This window comes from Zootermopsis nevadensis, unplaced genomic scaffold (assembly GCF_977971745.1).
Source record: "Zootermopsis nevadensis isolate Lab colony 2312 unplaced genomic scaffold, Znev_1.0 Znev_ptg000027l, whole genome shotgun sequence".
NCBI classification, from domain to species: Eukaryota; Metazoa; Arthropoda; class Insecta; order Blattodea; family Termopsidae; genus Zootermopsis; species Zootermopsis nevadensis.
In genome coordinates, this window is record NW_028259159.1 from 3,989,242 (window position 1) to 4,011,788 (window position 22,547).

The 22,547-nt window shown below is 41.0% G+C and overlaps 2 protein-coding genes and 1 long non-coding RNA gene across 3 annotated transcripts in view; 2 read left to right on the top strand and 1 right to left on the bottom strand.

The window, feature by feature from the left end:
* Positions 1 to 12,144, top strand: part of LOC110832752 (uncharacterized) — a 73,585-nt gene extending 61,441 nt beyond the window's left edge. The window contains exons 3-4 of the long non-coding RNA XR_015537315.1: positions 6,662 to 6,758; positions 11,545 to 12,144. This is a non-coding gene — a long non-coding RNA (uncharacterized LOC110832752). The remainder of the gene's footprint in view (positions 1 to 6,661; positions 6,759 to 11,544) is intronic.
* The window catches only part of Flo2 (flotillin-2), a 149,495-nt gene that overhangs the window by 88,949 nt on the left and 37,999 nt on the right, over positions 1 to 22,547 (top strand). The window lies entirely within an intron of this gene.
* Positions 12,188 to 20,560, bottom strand: LOC110832738 (glucose dehydrogenase [FAD, quinone]-like). Its single transcript, XM_022070011.2, has 4 exons — positions 20,184 to 20,560; positions 16,988 to 17,172; positions 16,222 to 16,474; positions 12,188 to 15,817 (listed from the first exon to the last, which is right to left on the bottom strand). The coding sequence occupies exons 2-4, from the start codon at positions 17,150 to 17,152 to the stop codon at positions 14,310 to 14,312; spliced, it is 1,926 nt and encodes a 641-aa protein (XP_021925703.2). The 5' UTR covers positions 17,153 to 17,172; positions 20,184 to 20,560; the 3' UTR covers positions 12,188 to 14,309.

Below are 22,547 nucleotides of genomic sequence, written 5' to 3' on the forward strand. Positions count from 1 at the left end.
GCATCTCATCCTCACACCCTATCATTTTTATGGCCAGGTGCTTTGTACCTGTCACATCTAACCTCTCCCTGTGTGAGAGATACGAAGTTTTCACGGCGGTCATGGCGATGATGATGAGATGTTTTCTGGCTTTTGGCTGAAGCCCCGAAGATGGAGATAGAATGATACTTCGAAACGTTGGCATCTACTGACAAGTCTACACGACGATGAAATCTAATGAGCTTATAAGCAGTCATCGGCCACTTGGCATTGAAACACTACGCGTGGTTTATTGTTTTGGCAATTTCATCGTCGCCTGTTTGTCCCTTTGAAGATACGGACATCCTGTGAATGGCGTTTACAGCCTACTCACCAGATTAACAGCCAATGGGAAGTAATTATTTTACGTCTGGTCATTATAAACGAAGTATTAACTGTTTTTTATGAATGGTTTTCTTGACTTTCGAGCAAGGTATTCCAGAGTTTCCGTCACATCAGTGGGTTGGTGGGAAAGGCCATGAAGATGTCGATTGTGGTCCTCGGGGTCTTGGCCTTGTTTGCCACATACGAGAGTACACGACGCCACAACCCTGAAGACAGGATGAATAATATGCCGGTGCCAGGCTAAAGGGGTGTACGAAGATGCACCGTAATGAAAGCCAGGAAACCGGAAAACTAGTTTTGAACACCGTTACAACCCTGGCCAAAGCAATTGTGGTTCTCTTGACGCGGTAATCGCCGACTATTTCTGTGTGTACTCGAAGTAAAATAGTGAATGCATAAAAATACTGGATACAGCTGTAAATCAGCGCTTGTCGGGGGATTACTGCACTGTTATTCGGTGCTGTATAACCTAAGCGTGCAGTTGAAAGATCGTTGTTAAATACAGTAAAGCGCAGTGGAAATCCTAGAATTTTGTTGTTGAAGCTGAGATAATTATGAAGTTTGGGAGTATGCGTATTGTGAATTTCCCGTTGATGTATGAGTTCCAGGCCGTTGTTTTTGTACTGTTCGGCTGATCATGCCCATGGCTGTACCCTGGCCGATGATACCCATCCTTTTGGCCTCATTTCAAAATCACTGATGTGTCCAGTAATCTGAAAGAGAGTGATGTCAAAGTATGACACCCCCCCCCCCCCCCCCCCCGTTCAGCAGGTGTGGATGTTCCACGTGGTCGGTCAAACCAGCAGCAACACGTTGCAAGCATGAGTGATGAAGTGACGACAACCTGTGCAGCCTTTCGTTTGTGGGGTGGGAGTGGGGGGATGGTAGTTTAGAGATGAAAAAAATCAGGCACCTGGAGATGGGAGTTGAGCCAGCCTCCGAACGTTGTGTAGGTACACCTCAGGCACTGGACAATATCCGACATGCCATTCTTTGCAAAGACGCTGCTTTGCTGCTTACTTAAGGTACATATTTTTATGGCTGGATCTGCAGTAATATCCTACTCAGGACCATGGCATATCGCGTGAAACAGCTCCAGGCAGGCAGTGCCATGTGACGGGGTCGTAAGTCACTGATAGGTGACAACTCTAACGCCGCTAGTCCCATTCGCCTCCTCTGCCCTTGACCCTTAAAAGGGCGTGGTGGCGCTTCATGGGTTGGAATCGTCCTTCCATGAAGCGCTCTCTTGGGAATATAATCAGTTGGTTTTCCCTTGCCTGCCTGATTCTATGCCGTTGACTACCCTAGGTAGTTCATCCGCCTTCGGGGACGATTTCTTGCCCCAGGACAAGAGTGCCCTGCCCCGTCCAGCCGACTTGGCTGCTTATCCCGGCAGCTGCTCGGTTCCCTTCAACGTCAGCAGTCTATTGTCGTTGCCCGTCCTCTACCAGGGGGGAGGTGCAGATGGGGATTTTCCCTTCCTCGAACCTAAGACCCTCAAATGACATTTCTTAGCGCTCTCCAGTACTTTTAGAGGACTAGTCCCATTCGCAACAAGGGTCAAAATGTGGCGAACGAAACCAGAATTGTTATGCTGCGCGCGTACATCCTAACATGCTTAATGTAATTACGAGCAGTGACAATAAATCCATTCATACTTGTGTAACATAAAATAATAATTTTATCTGTAGCAATAAATACACGACGGGGAAAGTAGGTTCCCAGTAAAAGGGCAGGTTTCTCCCTCAAACAGTTGCTAAACCTGTACTAGCGGTATTAATACAACTCCCAGAATGTTGACAGGTTTCACTAACTTTAATTTTCGATGCTATTTTTTTAATGTTTACACTAACGAGTTTCGAGTTTGATTTCTGTTTTACAAATAACAAGTTTTTTTCATAATTATACAGGAAGGAAATTTGATATGTTCTTGGCTTCGGCCTGCAGGCAGAAGTTTCACTTTTGTTGTATCGACCATAAAATATTTAAAACGCTACAGAAAGTAACTTATTAAACGCGATTGTGGGTTATAAACAGCTGTGTCTATGTCTGTTCTGCCGCTAGAATACTGTATGGGTTTATTTAATGCGTAGAACTGTTTTTTTTTCTGCAAGGCATATTCTCATGCGTCTTCATTTCGGTAATACTAGAAAAATGTGTGATGCCACATCATTTTGCTTCTATAATCTAAATTTAATGAATGTAAGAACAGTTCATTGTTAGTTTCTTTCAGTGTACTAACTTTAATGAGCTAAGGAATAGGTTCAAATTCCTTGTTATAGTTTACAGTTTTTGATATTTATTAAAGACGCGTGTACAATATGAATCTAATGTGCTCTTGGCTGCAATCATTAAATAGGCTTAAGGTTTAACACGTGTGGAAGAAGAAAGCGATTTAATTATTTCTACTCCTTCTATACCAGTGGCCCGCGTATTCTATGTGACTATAATATTAGCTTTTATTAATACTTTTCTGTTGTATCAAACAACGCCAGTATAAGAAGTACAAGTTTTCGGTCGTTATACTTAAATGATTACCTAGCATTTCAGATAATCGGTTTTGTGTGTTTCGCTTCTTACTTGTAATCCTGGTATTCGACCGAACTTTCTCTGCTCTATCATTGTGACTGTGCGGAGATAATTGCCACATCGTCTTTTTACGCCTTTCCAGCATTACGAATATTCGGGAATTCGCAAACTAATCTGCGCGTTTTAAACTTCATCTGTTATTTGAATAAACTAAAACGCCGTAGCCGCGCGGTCTGAGGCATCATGATTCGGACCGGCGATACGGAATGCGCGCTGGTTCGAGTCTCGGGGGAGAAGAAATTTTCTCATGAGCTTTCGACCAGTGTATGGGACCGGTGCCAACCCAGCATCGTGACCACACGTTGCCTATATCTGATTGGATGATCATTCACCTCTGCTTAGGCATGTGAACGTGAGGCCAGCAGCCAGTTAGTCGGCTTTGGCTCTCAGAGGGCTGTTACGCCACGGATTTATTTATTTGTTTAAAACGAGGTTTTTCTTGATATAATGAAGTTCTGTTGTGCCACATATTCTGGGACTTTCGCGGAAATTCAACAGTGCCTGGCTGCTAGTTTATCTCCTTACAGCAGTCTGTTGCCTTATTCCTCAATTTATGCTTGTTATATTAACAGTCGGATGAACTAGGGGTTATTGCTTGTGTTAACCTTGTTGGGGTGGGGGGTGGGGGCTGAACAAATTTCCTCAAACGCAACCTTCAGACTTTTAAGAAAATGGTCACTTCATGGCATTAAATTTGGCGCTGTTGTATGGAAGACGACAATGTTTGCAGCAAGTGAGCAACTTGTTTAGGTATGCCAGTGCTTGATTGCTTTTTTAACTTTAAAAGTGTGTGCTTTTTAATGCAGTTTCCCCTGTGAGTCATGTACTTACTTTAGTGATGGTAGTGCAGTGATTATCCGCAGGAACTTTATAGTTTATTTAAAAATAAAATGTGGTTCTCTTCTCACCTTAAAATTCAGCTGCTACACAATGACTATCAGCTTCTGTAATACTGTGCTGTTCGGTCAAAACATGACAATCCGCATATCCGGACCGCACAGCGGTGTAGTGCCAGTGGATGTTTTGTACAAGGATGGATGATATATGACGACCAGGTAATTTCCTATTGCCTCCACAGTTTTAACAGCGTCCTCCCCGCCGAACTCTGTGATATATGCCGAGCTCTTCTGTTCGTCCGCAGCCAACCTCGGTGTCATCTTGTCTCTACAGACTCCCTAAGCGCTTAACCATCGTCGCTGAGATCCCGATTCAAGTGTCCCACCTGCAGAAGTGAGAGAAGTCCGATGTGTTTTGTTGGGTACCTGGATACTCTGTCTTGCCCGGCAACGAGGTCTCCGATGCTGCAGCTTTGGACGGAACGCTGGTCTCTGAAGTAGAATTGCAGTCTTCCTTTTACCTTTTCTGAGATGACAAAAGACACCCTGTATTTGTATTAGAGACCCTTTTCATTTAACGATACATGCACTGCAAGGCCTTCTTACAGCGTGTTAAATTTAAAATTAAAGATAAGTTTCTATGGAACCCAGCTACATTTTAGGGACATTGTTCTTTGAATACAAACTCCACGGCCAGGCCTCTCTACAACCTTGCCTACGGCCCTTGTTACAGGCTTAATTAATTTTCAAGTCACTCGTTTTTAAGCATACGTTTACTGCCTGACCAATCTACAGCCGATCACCTTACGTTTAATCGAACACATAAACGAAGTATAACTCGCATTGGCAATTACTGCTAACGAAATATTACTTTTTTGTGCTGGTAGACCTTATTGTACTCTGAATGGCGTTAAGCTGTCTGTAGCTTACATCAATGGAGTTCTTTGTCTGTGCTTTTCGAATTATATGTCTTGTTGTTTTAAAGTTTTCTAAATTGGGACATTCTTAGTGCAGAGAATAATAATTGGTTCTGTTGGTACCATAGTTTATTTATATATATTTCCCATTATTTATAATCCTTGCAGAATTTGTTGTGTCCTTGCATGCCAGGACATTTAAAAGTATGAAACATTTAGTCCTTGATAAATACTTGCTCTGACACTTCGCGTGATGTAACATTCAATAAGAACGGTGCTGTTCCACGTGGTTCAATAACGTCTATTTCGTTCCTTTCACGCAGCGAATGGAATTGTCAGAAATTTGAAAGCCACGCGTTTAAGAGAACTTTCTGATGCATGTCGTACACAGCATGGGAGGTAATTTACGACACATAAGTAAAATGCAATGTTAAGCGGGTAGAGGGCGTGATAAAGTGAAAAGAACAATTCGCAGTTGATTCTAACAACCGTTGCTGCCCAATTAATCGGAGTCGCAAGGCGACGTTTTTGAACTCGGCGCCGGACGTCTGCGTCATCACACTTCTTACCATTCATTTCCTCTCCCTCCTCATTTTTCCTCTCGTTTTCTTTTGAAAGTAAACGTCGAAAGGCGTTGTCATGAACGGGGAATAGGTGAGACAGAAAGTAGCAAGCTTTGTGACGTCAGATCTTATTGTGCTATCAGTGTCCTGTTCAATTATTTCAGCACGTCATGACGTGTACGGTTCTGTAGTAGAATTTCGGTACACTCATTCAAACGAAACAAAAGTTATCTCAGATTTCCTTGAAGATTCTGATGCATCTTTCTAGTTACGGTTTAAAAAATATCATTTACTGTAGGCTTACTGTTGTAAATGGTTTGTTCCACATTATTTGTTTCGTCCCATATTTACATGAACGTTGTGGAAAATTCTTCTTTTCGAGTGTTTGTTATTATTAATACGCTCTGGACTTGGTTTATGTGATATTTTAATAGGTTATCCGCAATCTATGTATACTCGTTTGTCCGAAGTTTCCATTACCATGAAGGCAGTTCATACGCATGTCATAATTGGGGAGCTTTCATATATTTCTGTTCTTAATTCGATGACTGTCACATCACGAAGTTCTTGAACTTTGTTACACGTCTTTCCCACGTAAATATGGCGGTTTTCTGAAGTCAGTGCTCCCAGATTGTTCCCTCTTGTCGCATCTGATTCTTATTCGGAAAGGTCCCGAGTGCCAGTCTCTGCCAGAGCACCAGCTGTCCTGCCTTACTTTTTCCTTTCCTTTCCTGTAAGGCAGACGCCGAGGCTGTGCCTTGGAAAAGCCGTGGTTGTCTTCTCCTGTAGTCCTACTCACCTAGTCTAATCACATCCGATCCAAACCAAACCTTTCGACGGAATTCTGTACAATACCTCGGCTCTGTAATGGGCGTTCCCTTCGATTCGTTCTTCACATTAACCTTCATTTTTGTGTAGTTTTATATTTTCCGGACGGTTGTAAGTCATTGTCATGACATGACTGGGGCATTCGGTTGTGTTAGCTACTTTGACGACTGTGAAATGTGCAAAGATGAATATCAGGTTAATTTTCGAATAGTTCGGTAGATGCAGTTTACCTGCAGGGGCGATTTGTAATACTTGAGGCATTTTTGGCTTTTATTTTGAGTGTATGAAAAGAAATAACAGGCCAGTTAACTGGGTTAAGTATGTGCGTATTGCTTCATGTGTGTCAAGAGTGAAAATACAGTTTTATGGACAAGTACGCTTGTAATTTTTACGCTCCACCGATCCTATTATTTCGTTGGGACCTTACTTGTAACATTTAATCAACCAACTGGTGACTTGCCGAATCATTTGCAGGATACTTGCAACTTCATTAAGTTTGGTTGTATTATTGTAACCTGTAAACGTCGTCTCGGTGTCTTAAGTACGCTTCCTGTTTGTGTTGCAGGTAAGGAGGTGGGCCATTCATTTACTTCAATCTGCTTTGAAAGACCTGCAGGTGGCGTGGGATTTCTAGTCCTTACTACTCGTTTCGGTGTGACTAGGTGAGTGAATTTCAGGCTGTTTAATCGAACTTAAGATGTAACGTGCAGAAATAAACAGCATTACATCACACTGTGATTCTATAATTGTGGCCAATTGTACAGTTTCATCGAGTGTTATTTGGCTGACGAGGCTTTGACATTTGAAAACTGCAAGCACTTAGATTTTATTATCTGTTATCTCGATTTGGAATTTTTTTTACTTCCAGTTTTTTTATTCCGTTGGTCGATTTTAGTCTAAATCAACGCATTCGGCCAATAGTAGGCCTGTTCGTAGTTGTAGTACTTAACTCCACTTTGGAAGTTCATTGTGGAGAAGATTACAGTTGTTTAGCTGTTCAATAAGTTCTCGTTTTATGAACCAGATTGTTTCTTATTGTGTTCAGAAGAACTCGCCATTGGATTCTGTCCTGAGTGAATTGAATCCAGTCCAGACATATTTTATTAGAATCCATCCTAATATTACCCTCCCATCTACGTCTAGTTCTCCCAAATTACCTGTTCCCTTCATCCTCATGTTTCAGGGTTTTGTATTGATGGCATGTCATTTCAGGTCTTTATAAGCAGTTTATAAGGGAATTTTTTTTCTTCCGAATTTTGCTAAGATGCTGTAAATCCTTACAGCACGGTTTTCGTATTCATTATTCGCGAGCTGCCTGAATCTGTCCGCCCTACGGCCGAAATATTCCAGATGCTGATTCACTGATTTTTGTGGAAATCCGTGTAGACTTCATACCACGGGATTCCTCCAGATCGTGATACTTTAATAACTGTTTGTGCTCAACAGTATGTGGCTTTTCTGTCATTTTGCGCACCCTTAATGTGGCCGATCATTACCGCCATTAACCGCTCGGCTTGACTTTTTGCATGGCGATACATTTCTGAATGGCAAGTGTTTATGATATTATTTTTAATGTTTTTGGTAGCTGGTATTTTGTTCTGTCGCAACCACTGCCAATGTGAAACGTGTCGATGGTTTTTATAAGTGAGGAAGTACGCGGTCGTGATCTGCGTTTAGGCGATATCGCAGCATTTGCGTGGAAACTGAAGACCGGGGAACGCCGCGCAAACTCCAGGATGCTCAATGTCCCAGTCGAGACTCCAACAGGGGACCACTCGAATGCGGAAGAAGAGCGGTTATCTCTGTCAGCTGCTTTCGGTTTCTCCTGTCTTTGCACCAATAGTGGAGAGTGGCGCCACCTCGTGAGGAACTTTTCAACTGCGATGTATGTTTTCGAGGTCGTCGTTACGTCTCGTATAGCCGGTATTGTAGGTGGCTAGTTAAACGACTTTTCTCGGTCTGTCATGTATAGATAGTATCTTGGTCGTTAAAGTTTCATGAGAGCAGTCTGTGTAATATTTGGGGTTCTTGTGCTGCTGCTGGTACTGCTAGTAGTAGTAGTAGTAGTAGCAGTAGCAGTGTGTCGTGATTGTGGGGAAAACAGTAATACGTATAAAAATATCACGATCTGATAGACGTTGAGGAATGTTAGAGTAAACATGTCATTTTATAAACTAATTCAAGGCAGAAGTACTAATTTCCTAACTGAAATTACTGTGTGAATTTGCTGAGTCAGTTGATGGGATTTTGTGTGTTCACTGTTCAGAACCAATGGACAGACGTAAACGATGTGGTTCTTTTACGTTTTACTTTGAAAAAGTCTATAGATCGGACATATCCAAATATTCCACGTGCTAAATTACGCGTTTTTTTTAATATTGCACAAGGAAGTGTGTGAACGTACTGGTTATGCATGAAAAGTCCCATTTTGGTGGGTCACCTCTCCTTTATTTGAATTTCGGTGTTGATAAAACTTAGTGATAAATTGTGGAATGAAAGACTTGTATTGACAGACTGCGAGCTTCTGTATGAGATACTGTCGGTGCTCTGTACACACCGTACAGTGGCGCGTTTATGTAATCAGGTACAGCTTTTTAAGTTCTGATACTCAAAGAGCTTTCCTGTGCTTTCTGTTTGTATTTCAGTTCAGAATACCAGCGCCTGTCTCATCCTTATGCTCTGTGTTTTAATATTTATGTCCTAACGCCTCAGTAATATTCAGATTTTGACAATTCTAATAGGAATATTTAGTTGAGGAAATATTTTCTGGTGGCGACACTGCTTTGTAATTCTGAAAAGTTATTTTTATTGCTGTGACGTAATTAAGACCATAAAAGGAAATCACGCCTGGCTAACTCATGGAAGGAACAGGAATTGTACAATTCTCTAAACATAAAACCGGGATATCTGACATTACTGGTGGGTCACCCACCACCTGCTTCTAAAAACAGAATCTTCCAGTTGTCGGTTTCACTGAGACTCTTAGCGATCACCGCCCCCGATGAGCCTGCTCGCACTATGATGAAGTCGTAGTTCGACTTTGGGAGATTGCTCGTGGTCTCAGCGTCGATTTCCGGGTATCCGAGGGCGCACTGCGATGCCATCAAGTCGTTAAAATGAGGTTTGAGAACAGGATTCCTCTGTCATTCCTGTGACGCGTTCAGAACAGGATTTGACTGCAGCTAACGAGCAGGCCTCCATGCTTGGCTTGCTCCGACCTCTGGAAAAAAGAATGACTGATTAGTTGTCCACCTGGTCTGTATTTGTAGTCGTATTTCAGAATGCACACCAATACTATCCGTATTTTGAATAACCGGATGTTACTTTCTTCTGCAATACCATGGACAGTTGTTAGTATAATTTAACACTTCGTAATGAACGTAATTTCCTTTTGTGGAACGCCTTACACAGAGCGTTTGTTTCTTGCCGGCCCAGTATTATTCATGTGCATTGTTCTGGCTGACGTGAGCAGTGGCATGACGTAAAACCTTGACTTCATTTGCCCTTACGAAGTGTGATCTTTTGAAAGGTCGAAGGCACCGAAATAGTTTTAACCCTTTGTGTTTTGTCTCTTCTACGCATACATACGGGTAACAGAATGTATAGTTTATACGGTACCCGTGTAAGAGGTTTGTCATCTCAGTTCTGTGTAAAAGCTTAAAACTCAGAATAAACCTTGACTACTCATCCATAACCCTTGGAAGCCTGCATCCCCTTATAATCGCCGCAGGATGATTGTTTTAGCCTGCGCGTTAAAAGAACGAGATCCTGGAATAGCACAGCACTGACAGAAAGTTCGTTCCTCAAAGAAAACAATACACCTCCATTGTAAAGTAGTTAATTCTGTTTCAGGAAATAATAACTGATAATTCTGAGAATCATGAAAAACACGAGAATATACTCTGTGGGGAACAATGGACATTTCTTTAATGCTAAAGCGAGTGGCACGTGAAATTTACTACTCGTTTATGAAGAGTTAAACAATTCGAATAACTTTAAAACCATGAACTTTGTTTTACTCCTCGAATTTGTAGATGATCAGGTTGTATGCCTGATTATGAAAAGCCTGTGGAAAGAGTATTACATCGCCGTATTTCAGAGCAAAGAGATGCAGACTTAGAAGCATCCACAAAGAAAGCAAGGAATCGAATGGGGTGACACACCTTTAAGATCAAAGCAGGTTCTAGATAGCAAAACATTTAAACAGAAGCACACATTCGAATTCCTAAGCAGTTATGCGTCTTCTGGCAGCGAAGTAGATACAAATTGTAAAATTAGCAATGTGAAAGTATGTGTCGAACAAGGAAACGCGCACGAAAAGCAGGGCAAAAATATAAGCTGCATTTTAGTTTTGTGAAAGAATAACCACACCCGAATGCCGATGTGGTAGCGAATTGTGACGCTCACAAGATTCAGAAGACACGAGCCAACATCATGTGCAGTAGGCCACGCTGAAAATGATTAAGACAACTGGTATTCCGTTTGGTCATCCACTGTAAAAACTTGTTTAAAATATTAGAATGCACTCTGTTAGCACGATTCAAATTCTTGATTTCAGTACAACCAAGGCTCTAAATTCTGGAATTCCTATGCAAGTGTATATTAACTGTGCGTAGCATTTTCGACTCATGCGTCCGTGACTTTCGTGCAACGTAAAACATCGCAATGATAATTGAGGGGAAAGATTCGAAATAAAATGTATTCTTTTCTTAGCTTACCTGTAGGAGATATGAGGACGGGACTTGCAAGAAACGAGTTTAGTTGCAATTTGCTCCAGCGGTCCACAGTCTCTTCTTTGTATTCTCCTCCCCTCTTCTACATTACCAGTTTCAAGATTCTCTCTTATTCAGTCTTACGTATCGACTGACGGTCTCTGCTTTTGGTGTAGTCTTAGAAAGAAATTGCATGTAATATCTGTATAGAAAATAGGAGTAAGTAAAAAATTGACCGTGCAGTGTGAAGTTCCCCATATCAGAAGGAAAATGTGAAGACCACTAACGTACAGTACTTTCTGTTCAGAGGCATAATGACGCAGCTCTCAGTATAGTAGTTTATATTATGCACGGTAACAGCTCATTTAAGTACATTTACTACATAGACGTTTAAAGTCGTGTTTCGTCTGAAACGTTCTTCAGTGACTAATCGTATTTTTCTTAGAGGTTTGTCATCTGCATCATGGTTTAATAACGAATACTGCGAGGTTACTTACCTCTAAAATGGTAATGAATTTAACTATGGAGTAATTGTCCTTTTATTTTTAGTCGAACTTTTTTACGCGTAAAATATCTTAATGACTGTACAGGCTCGAATTTTATTTAGTTGTGGTTTATTTAACGACGTTCTCAGTATCTCAGACTATGTCGAATGGCAGGATGATTAGTGAATAATGAATTTGAAACATAGAAGTGGTCGTAGTCTGATTTAATGTGATATCGCGGCATTCTCCAGGAGGAGCTGAAGACAACCACGAATGAAGTGTGATATCCTGTCACTGGACCGACATTTGAACGCGAGACTTCGCGATTACGAAGCCGGAATGCAAACATTTAAGTCTTGACGTTCGGTACCCGGAAGGGATTGAGATGTAAGCTCCAACTGAGATCTGAAGTGACGAGTGACTGATCGATCGGGCCTATAACACGCTCCAGAGACGATGGCGGATGAGAATGGACCAGTTTTGGAATGGTAGGTGATTGATTGGTGGGGATAACTGGAGTACTCAGACCTGCTCCAGCGCCATTTTTCGAGCGCGTAATTGAAGACTCGTCTCATCGCCCGAAAAGGAGGAAGGTTTCGTTTTGAAGACACGGTGCAGGTAACACAGTGTCTTTTAAAAAGATACCTAGGATGCTCTTGCAAGATATTAATACTTGTTACAGAAAGAATTTGTAACTGCTAGATTTGATATTGCGGTGAGGTCCCTTTTAGTAACATCGAGGCGAACTGTGGGCCTACACTTTTTACAATTATTAATTATTTACAGTTCATTATACTGCATTTTATGTAATCAAATCTGTTAACATTGTACCGTTTAAGAGACACTGTGTCATTAAATAGTTGGATTAGGTGCAATTAAATGAGTTTTGTGTAATTGTGATTGTTGAATAGTTTATTCATCATAAGTTTGTTTTCAATTATGCATTTACACTAGTAAAAATAGGAGAGAGCGCAAAGATGTTTAGGGTAAGAGACTAACAAAACTTTTAACGAGGCTTTTATGTGACATTACACCTATTTTTCTTCGATGGATGATGGATAGATCTCAAATCTTACATGGATAGATCTGTTTATTTATGTTTTACCAAATTTGCTGTAATGGTTGGTGGATTTTTGTCTTAATGATGAACTGATACTAAACCCATGTTTTGATTATGTGACAGTTTGTGTGTGATCGCGGTATATTTTGTTCTGAGAAAACAGTTCCATACATGATGCGTTGCGGAATTAGTACGAAGACACTAATGTACTGAACACAGTTACAGGAAGTGGCCGTACGGATAAAGTAAACACAGAGTAGGTCATACTTGATTTCTGCTTTGCGCTCTCGTTTTCTTTTGCCTTATAAATAATCAGATAATCAACCAGTACCAGCGGGTAGCTCTTTTAATGCAGTGTGTGACGTAGCTCTTCACATGAGTAGTCGCATCTAAGCATGATTTCTACTTGCTCTAACCGCGGCGATGGGTTGTGAGGTATAAATATTTAAATAGCATTCACTACCCTCCCTATGAGAAATAGAATCATAACAACTGATTCATATGTAGGAGTAATATAAAAATATTATTTACAAAAGAATACAATATCATAACCGTTCTGTGATTCACAGGAATGGTAATAAGATCTTCAGCAGTGCACGCGTAACAGAAAGTCAAGGTGCAGAGACTGCTATCTTCAGTACGGGAATGTGTCTAATGAAATTGGATGTTCTTATTGTCAGCTAAGACGTATTACTGATAATCACTTTTGTTATACTCTGTAATGGGGGACTCCCTTTTTTACTCTTTGTAAAATCACTTGATCAGAATGTAACAAGACGCATATTTATGTTTTAACAACATGGCATACTTCAGTTCATTTTAGTTTAGCTGTTTTGTACCGAAAGTCAAAATTATTTGCATTATTTATGGGAAAACAGATGTAGTTCACCTGTACGGAAGTTTCGTGATAATTTTAAGGTGTTTATTATGAAAGCAAAGGTTTAATTTCGTGTATGTGTATAGTGATTAGTAGCATTTATGAGGAGTTCTAGATGGAAGAAAAATAGTTTCCAAGATCCCGAATTTAGTGGATGACAGGGGACACTGAACCCGAGTAAGAGCCCAGAGATACAAGCACAAAAAGAAGGGAAAACTGACATCTTCACCCACACTGTCAACTTCTTCAACAGGGTAACATGGTAAGCCAACGTGCTTACCATGTTTGGTAAACATATAAGCTTACCATGTTCTGTTGACGAAGTTGACAGTGTAAACGAATTTTTCTGTTTTCACTCCTTTCGTGTGCTTGTGCCTCAGTGCCCCGCCTCAGGCAAGTGCCCCCCCTCCCCCCCCAGCCTCCTGACTTCGCCACTGATTTGTAGTGTTTTCTTCTTTCGATTTTAATGTTATATAGTTCGTACTTCGAAGAAGTTAGCAATATTTGGCTCTAGTGTTATATATATTCTGCTACGAAATGGAGTCTATCCGTTTTCATCAAGGATCTACAACGCTACCCGTCCTGTGATTATTATATATAGGTATACGATTATATAATTTTATGATTGAAAGCACTTATCCATCGTTCTTATTCTAATTCCGAAACTACGTTTCGGAAACTGGAATATGTCTCTGTCCTCTGGTGAAACCTATTCTATACAGCACAATCAATAGAGCTAGTCCCAACAGAGTAGGTTCTACCTGAGGACGGAGACATTTTGCAGTCACCTAAAGTAATTCTTCGAAAAGAAATGAGGGCGATGGATGACGTTCAAGAAGAATGCAATTTTAGTGTCGTGAAGTGTTTGATGCTGTAAATTTAGTTGAAATAAATATAAGTAACTTATTATCCTATTTGACTTCCTTGTTGGTCACTTCATTTTGATCGTTCTTTGTTGACAGACAAGCTAAAGTTATTAGTTGGATATTTATTTCACTTATAAACCACTGAAGTATGTTATTGAACCATTCATGTATTCAGTAACGTTTTTGCTGGTCTATCATTGTAGAATCAGCTACTTATTGTTGTAATATGGAATGAGATGTCTTCGGCTTTGAATTCAGGTCGCAGTGCTGAGGAGTTCCAAATTTATGACATGCGTTATCTGCTTTATCTGAGGATTGCCAGGTGTTCTTGATCATGTCGGAACCCTTTTCTGCTACCATAATAACGCCTGCAATAGTATTGCTGTTAGGAACGTACGGGAAGATTGATGCATCTACTACTCGTAAGTTCCGAATTCCATGAACTCTCAGCTGAGGATCTACAACAGCAGTGGGGTCTCCGGCCTTACCCATCTTGCAAGACCCTGCCTGGTGATTTTCGGGCCCTGTGTGCCTTCTTACAACACACTGCCAGTATTCATCTGACCCGAATGGTGGCCTCTCACATCCGTCAGCGGGCGTCTTGTCCAATTCCATTCCCCATCTCTGCAAGCTTTGTGTTTGAGATAACTTAATTGCGAGCATAATTCCGTCTATCAAGACGTCTGCATCTTGTTCAACGGAGAAGTAATTAGGAAAGATGAGAGGATGGTCATTGGGATTGGTACTCCTAAGTTTGAGGTAACCTTTGCTCTTTGGCAGTATGTTCGTCGGACGCGCGTTGATATATCGTCTCCCGCATTCTCCAAATTCGCCGTTGGTGCATTCTTTATCCAAACCTGTTTTAGAGCATGCTGCCAGGAAACCATCGAAGAATATCTGCAGATCCGGAACGCCGTCGTTGGCGTATTTAGATAGAAGAAATGCTGTGGTCTGCGTTATTCCAGTTCCTGATATTGGTCCTCCATGTGTGTCGAGGTATTCTTTCAAGACTTTCATAGTAAGAATCTCGTAACTCGTGTCGTTGATATAAAAACCCACACCTGCTGATACGTGGTTGTGGAGGTTCCTACCCACAGGAAGATCTTTTAAGACCTCGATACCCAAACCTTCCAAATCTTCACTCGGACCAACACCTGAAAGGAGGAGAATCTGTGGGGATCCTATGGCGCCACAGGACAGTATAACCTCTCTCCTAGCGCGCACAGTCTTCTTAACACCGTCTTTATCCATAAATTCCACCCCTGTGGCGAGGTTTGTTCTTTTATCGATGTGAATCCGTGTCACTTGAGAGTTGATGAAGACGTCTAGATTACCCTGTGATCCGGCCTTCCTCAGGTACATCCTAGAGGTACTTCCTCTCAAACCATTATCGACCATCATCTGAGCTATAGCGAATCCTGTCTGATTCACACCGTTTAGATCTCCTGTTCTGTATCCTAGTTCTTTTCCTGCTTCAACTATAGATTCAGATAGAGGTGGATGGTATGGGAAGTGTTGAACCACAAGGGGGCCTTCGTTGCCATGGTAATTTTCCTCGGTAAGCTCGGGGTTCTTGTTATTTTCTGCTTTGATGAAGTAAGGCAGAACTTCCTCGTAGCTCCAGCCGTCGTTTCCGAGTTTAGCCCAGTCGTTGTATACCTTGGGATTCCCTCGGGTGTACATCATTCCTTGCATCCCACCAGTACCGGAAACCATTCTTCCTGCAGAGAGCAAATTGTGTTCTTTATCCTTTGGTCCGTAGATCGCTTGGCGACTCTGTCTGAGCTTTGGCAGTTACGCAGCGTCGATTAAGGCTTTCGCCTTAACTGACGCGGAGTAACTGCTACAAGCAATTTTGCGGTGAATTAGGAGGGTTGCGACCTCCTTTGCCTGGAAGTACTGAAGACAACCACAGGAATTATCAGTCACTATATAACATGCTCGAACTCTCTTGGCCGTTGTGACAGTATTCGTGTTGGTCTTCTGGGTTTTAACGCCTTGTGGAACATCCTGCCACACGGCGTTACAACCCAGTAGACCAACGTAGACACATTCACCGGCCGGAGAACCTCAAGTATTTTCCTACTCACATTCCATGCGTCGTGTGGGAGTTCGTGAGCCTTACCTCTGGGCCATTTGCAGACGCCGCCTGTGGCGAGGCAGGCCGTGTTCTGTGGCTGCGTCTCGTACTTCCAGTCAAGTTCCGACCCCACGGCGCTCATCGCAAAGGCGGGCAGGAGAGAGGCCGTGGGTTCCTCGGGGCCCGCCTCGAGCAGTAACACCTTCCAGTCCGGGTTCTCGGCTAGACGAGAAGCCACCACTGAACCAGCAATCCCGGCACCAACCACAAGGAAGTCGTACTCAGAATTCTCTATTCCCTGTAATAAATGGTAGAGTGAGATTTGAAATTCTGGCAGCGATGAAAATGCTACACGTGTTTTATGACCTCGAAAGTTGATGAAGCTGAGTGAGTGGTCGGCCTCTCGCTCTGACTCATCTGTCCTCGAGGATAAGGTCGCGTGTAAAATTCCTGCTATTGCCGGGAATCGAATCGCACTTGTCCGGTCCGTAGCCAGTCACTTTACTTGCCGTCAGAGGCTGTTAAACATTGTGCGAATTACGGGAAAATTTTTAACTGCGCATGAGAATGACATGGGAAGAAAGCTGTTATTTTACGAGGTTCCCTTACAGCCCACGGCACTGCTGTCTTTGTATTTGATTCTTGTATGTATGTATACTATAGCCGTCTGACCCTGTTTTACAATGGTGCTGCGGACTTGTCAACCGCGTGGACAAAGGAAGCGGTTTCATGTCTATCGTCGTGACGATGCAAATTATATTGACATAGCGTTTTTAAATTTTCGATTTAATAGGCTACTCATTGCACTTACCTTAACCCTGTCTCGGCCCGATCGGTTGCACGAATCAGCAATGTCATCCTGTGATCTCACGAGATACTCCACTAGACCCATGAAGAGTGTGAATGAAGCGCCACAAGATCCTGCCAGGAACTGCGTGTCCTGGAAGGTACAGTTGCAGCAGGATGTCGAAGACATGGCCACCGGCACCACTGACCCTGCACAGACCAGCAATTTTGCAAATTGACTGTAATGTCGTCTTCGTTTCTTAACACGAAAGAATGCATAGTGCGTATTTCGGGACAATCTTACAAATAATGTAATGCAGGTGTGGCAGTTATTTTTACTCGCGGGCCGTATGGTGTTGCTAATTAACCGCGGTCCGAATGTTTTGGCGAGAATAGTTTTGTAGCTCAGAAATCGTTAAATAGCTGCCAGTTATCCCGAATGCCTTTGTAGACATACGGAAGGGCATTGTGTACATTTATGATGTCGTAAATTGGTATTCTCAAGGTTGCGTATAGCTAATTTAACCAAATCTGGAGTGGACTCAGTCAGCGTAAATACAAATATTAAAGATGCGAACTTGATTAATACACAACTGGTATTTTTGTAGACGTATTTATTTACGTGTATGTGCCGTAAACTACTTATGCAACCGCAGTGGTTTATGAACGCCGTATATTTGAAGTGAAATTTGGCAAAGTCTTTGTTAATAATGCCTATTTGACTGGACATTGCTCACACACATCTGGCCTAATCCAAATTGCCGTTGGCTGTTGTATATTCAGAGTGTTCCATTTGAAACGCAACCCTTGCGACTGCGCACGAACCCCTTCTCGCACATGGCGACGAAACCAATGACAGCATTGAATTACGATGTTGTAATACGCCATGGCAGATTTCGCGAGCACGCACTTCTTCATTGTTCGTGTCGTTGCATAACTGATATCGGTGTTTTATATCGGGGTGCTACAAAACATAAAAGGGCTAATAAATCACCGATTTTGCGTAGGTTATGCAGATGCACGTATTTTTTTTAATAAATTTGCACTCAGACACTGTTCTTTGAATTAAATGTAGATAATTTGTATGTAATAAATCAATATTTGCTAACTTGAATTTCGAATAGATGTTGACTCGGCCTTTATTACACCATGGTTTATTCGAGAAAGGTTGTCAGCGTGGATCGCATGCCTTCCCATTCCAATGTTCCAGTTGCTGAGCTGCCTAACTCATAATTTTCTAGTGTAAATATACCTCGGTGTTTTAGGATGACAGCTGTGTCTGTTTCCATAATCTCTTTATTTATTAGATGAGCGACTGTCAGCTTCTGAAAAAACTATTTGAAGTTAGTCAGTCACCGGATATTTAAATTATGTGGCTTATCAGACGAGTTTTTTTTTTCAAATGTTGCAGTATTAACCTTGTCGCCAATTTTAATTTCGTGATAGTAGTATGCAAACAGACATGTAAGAGTCAAAGTCCATGTGACTTCTTTCTTCTTGAAACGGAGTCTGATTATGTTTTAAAATAGTTGTCACATTCATTTATAAGGAGCCTTGAGGTATTCGATCGTATTGCACAGCAGACTTTGTTACCACCACAAGAGCAAAATCTTAAAACGACTGTACCTTACGGTTCTTTTGTCTGCTTGTTGAACTGCATGCTAAACCTGATTTGAGAATGACAGGATTGCCAAACGAGTTCCTGAGTACGGAGGACGAACCTGGACTTTCCGGCTAAAGTGGCATATAGTATATCACAAATGTAATTTTATATTAGGATGTCGATTTTAGTCTTATGGGTTGTAATGTCATGCGGACTTATAGGCAAATATTAACTGTTTGGAGGAAGATACTGCCTTCATCTTCAGGGCAGAAGTTGTAGGCATGTGTTCCTTCGAAACGTTCGTTGCTACATAAAGTTCACACGACGTTACAAACCAGGGGACAAACATGGGCATCTTCACCGCCGTGAGAAACTAAAATATCATATTTATAAATATTTATATGTATATATTTATAAATATTTTCCTGATTTGATTTCGAAAGTGTTTATGAAACACGCTTTGTGTATGTTGTCCGTGATGGTGTTTATGAAAGATTTCTTATTTCAGATTTCCATTTTATATAAGTTCTGTCACATTTTGTAAAAGTATGATGTGAAGAAACGCTTGTTGAAATTGGCGATGCTACCTTCATGCTCTTATATTACTCTTTCATTACTTGATTAGTGACGCTAGTACAATGGTATTTAGGACATTAACCTAATAAAAATCCATTGTACGGAAAAAAAAGTTTTCCATAAGTGACTTATGCAAATGAGGTACGCTAACACAGATTTATCGAGAGCACTGAAATGTGATTTTTTTTGTACAGTCCCGTAAAAAGTAGTTAGTTTTATAATGTAAAAATTTTTCGACAGGACATTAGTCTAACGTTTTTCGTCTTCGTCTAGTCTCTGCGAGTATGTATTTATCTTCGAACTGTCCATTCCATATACTTCCAGCAGCTGCATCTTATACAAAGTCTTTTTATAGACTGAATAGTGCCGTAGTTGAAATCACTCGAGCTGTTATTAGGGATTTTGCATTACCCAGGCTATAAACCGCATCGCAAAACGATCCAGATTTTTTTTGTTCTTCTGATCACGAACAGTAACAAACCTGCTCCAGCCTCAAGATTGTAAACGTCTAACAGTCTCTTTAATCGTAAGCCAGGTTTCATCTTCTTGCAAGTCGGTAGTTAAGATGATTAGGTTGTCATCTATTTTCCATTCTTCCGGCATGAACTATCCAGTTTCTATATAGTGTTCTCTCTATAAGTCTAATAAACTGTACCCTGCTTGCGTCTGGTGAATTTCATCCTTTTTGTCTTTAGTTGTCTTATATAACTTTGTTTCTCTCTCCAGATTCACAGCCATGTAAAAGTAATGGAACGGCGAATATGTTATACAATATCGATCGAGACTGTCTTTGGATTAAATCTGGTTTGTGGATGCGATAAGGAGGAGTTTTTTTAAAAACTAGATTTTAGAGTTTGAAAGGTCTCTAACGTATAGCTTGTAGTGTCAGAACATAACGCCTTTTCAGCAGCGTCTCACCCTACCATTATCACATGGTACACATGTATTAGAATCTTGTTCATATGTAAATCTTCCTCTCCCTGTCAAGTCCTTTTTCCTTTGAAAGTAGTGTTACATGAATTGTGATATAAACCTGATTTACCTGAAGTAATTGGCGAAGTCTGCGACCTGTTGTCCCGGCTCCAGTCTTGAGGATGTAGGTGTCACACACACTGACGATCTCGTTTTGCCAACCAGCGAAACTCAAGAGTGCACGTCAAAAGAGCCAGGAAAGTGTGTCCATCACCACCACCTGAGCTCTTCGAGACGATCTTGTCCTTTGGTCTCATCGGATCCGTTTTATATACTATATCACGCATACATGCCGTCTTGTCACTTAGTATTTGTCTGTATTTTTTGTGTGTGTGTGTTTCTTTAACTTGCGATAGATTTGATGTTATCGTGATGATGTCAAATATAACCTGAGCGTACGTGTCAGTATTCAAGTTACACCACCACCCCCCTTCCCCACAAATAAGATAAAAGTGCAAGATGTTGTGTGATCAAAAAGTGAATCATGTAACGTCTTTTGGTTGAAACGTTTGTTACGTAATTTCTGATATGATATCAAAGAACTTAGATATGTCTTAACATAATACTAGTTTCCTTAACCTGTATATCAGCCAGCTCATAAAATTCTTCTTTTAACAGTTTTGTGTGTATTGCGTAGTTCATGTCGTTGGGTAAAATATTTGTATGGAGGAATATCCGTGTGTATACAAAATACGTAATTCCCTCGGTCTTTTGCCTGAGCACTGAACATGAAAGCGCTAATCGCTTCACGTTTCGACCACCTTATCCGCAATGACTGTGTCTCCTGTACTCATAGGATAAGGGGTTATGTAGATGCTAAAATGATTCCGAATACTGTAAACCGGATTTCAACCAAATGTGGCACGGAGGTTGTATTTCAACATACAATGTATGTAGACGGTTTTGAAGAATGTCATCTGATATTTTAAAATGATATACCAGTTGATTATACTTCTCCGTATTTTTCGGACAATGTCGTATGGGCTGCTACAATTCAGAACTAACTTATGAAAGAATTAATCCCTCCTTGGGCAGGGGTTGCCCCGTTGCAAGGCCTCTCTCTGCCGACGCAGAAGCGCGGACGCACATCCCTGCCTGGAGTGGCATTGAACCCTCCATCACAATTTTTGGAGAGGTCAAGACCCACGCCTTAGACCGCTTAAATGTACTTGAAGCAGAATAACTATGCTCAGTTCGCGTGTCTGTAATGACGGTTACACACGTTTAAGTTCCAATCTGCAGGCATGTATATAGAGTAAAGAAAAAAGGACGTACAAGTTCAAGGTACTGGCACAGTTTTGATTTCATCATAATTAATAGCCGCACACTAATTGTCTATTAGCAGGATTATCTTAGTCATTAACGTATACTGGCAATTGATCGCGTAGTTTGATTAGCCTGATAATCTAGTTGTTAACGTTAGATAGGACATTGATTCTACAAGAGATAATGTGTTGTGAATTCGTTACGGATGATGAACTAGTGGGAGGTCCGTGTACTCAATAATTATTTTTCTCACTTACGAAAGCGTATATCAAAATCACATGTTTGTTATGTCGATGCTGTCAATTTCATGGAACATTTTGTTTATTAGAGTTTATTAATATGGATGTGTTCTAGGATGTTGCGTCGTATAGTCTCGTGGAAATTAATGACGTTTCAGAGATGCCTACTGCCTCGATCATGTGCGAAATAAGCAACCGTGAAACGATGATAAATAAACCTGAAATCTCACCTAATTTTTCATTTTAATATAATTCATATTATTCGAGACCGAGCTTAGTAAACATGCAGTATATAATGTGTGAATAACCGGCTTTAAGAAAAGCAAATTCTGACGCATGTACGTAGGAAACCAGCATTTTACACGCTGGGTAACCGTGCTCGGTAAAATTTGATCTGCTTATCTTATACGCGTTTTTATGAACATGACACTGAAAAAAGCATTTTCCTTGGCTAAATGTTTCTTCTAAACCACTGTTTGTTTTGAGCTGATATCTTGGTGTTGGCAGGACGTCTGTAGGTCATACTTTGGATTCAAACAAAAGTAGAATATAGACAGACGGTGGGACTGATATGTTTTTTGCAACATAATATCTCTGATGTCATTGGCGGTTAGAGAAGATATGTTAAGTAAATTGTAGGGGGCATAGTTCAGAATTTGCGAACTTCTGCTTCATGCATACCAGTTGACAACAAATCTAAAATGTGCGAATCGTGATTAAGTGCTCTGATGTCCAGTTAGGCCACAGGTGCGTGTTATCAAAGAATGAAGAACTGAACTAATATGCCTAATACCTACCAACTATTTGCAATCGTCGTACAAACTAATTCGACGCCTTTTAACATATACAGTAGGAAGATCGTCTTTAAATAACGTAATAATTAATCAGTTGAAATAGTTTTCACTGGGTTGGGTGTTATTATGTGTAAT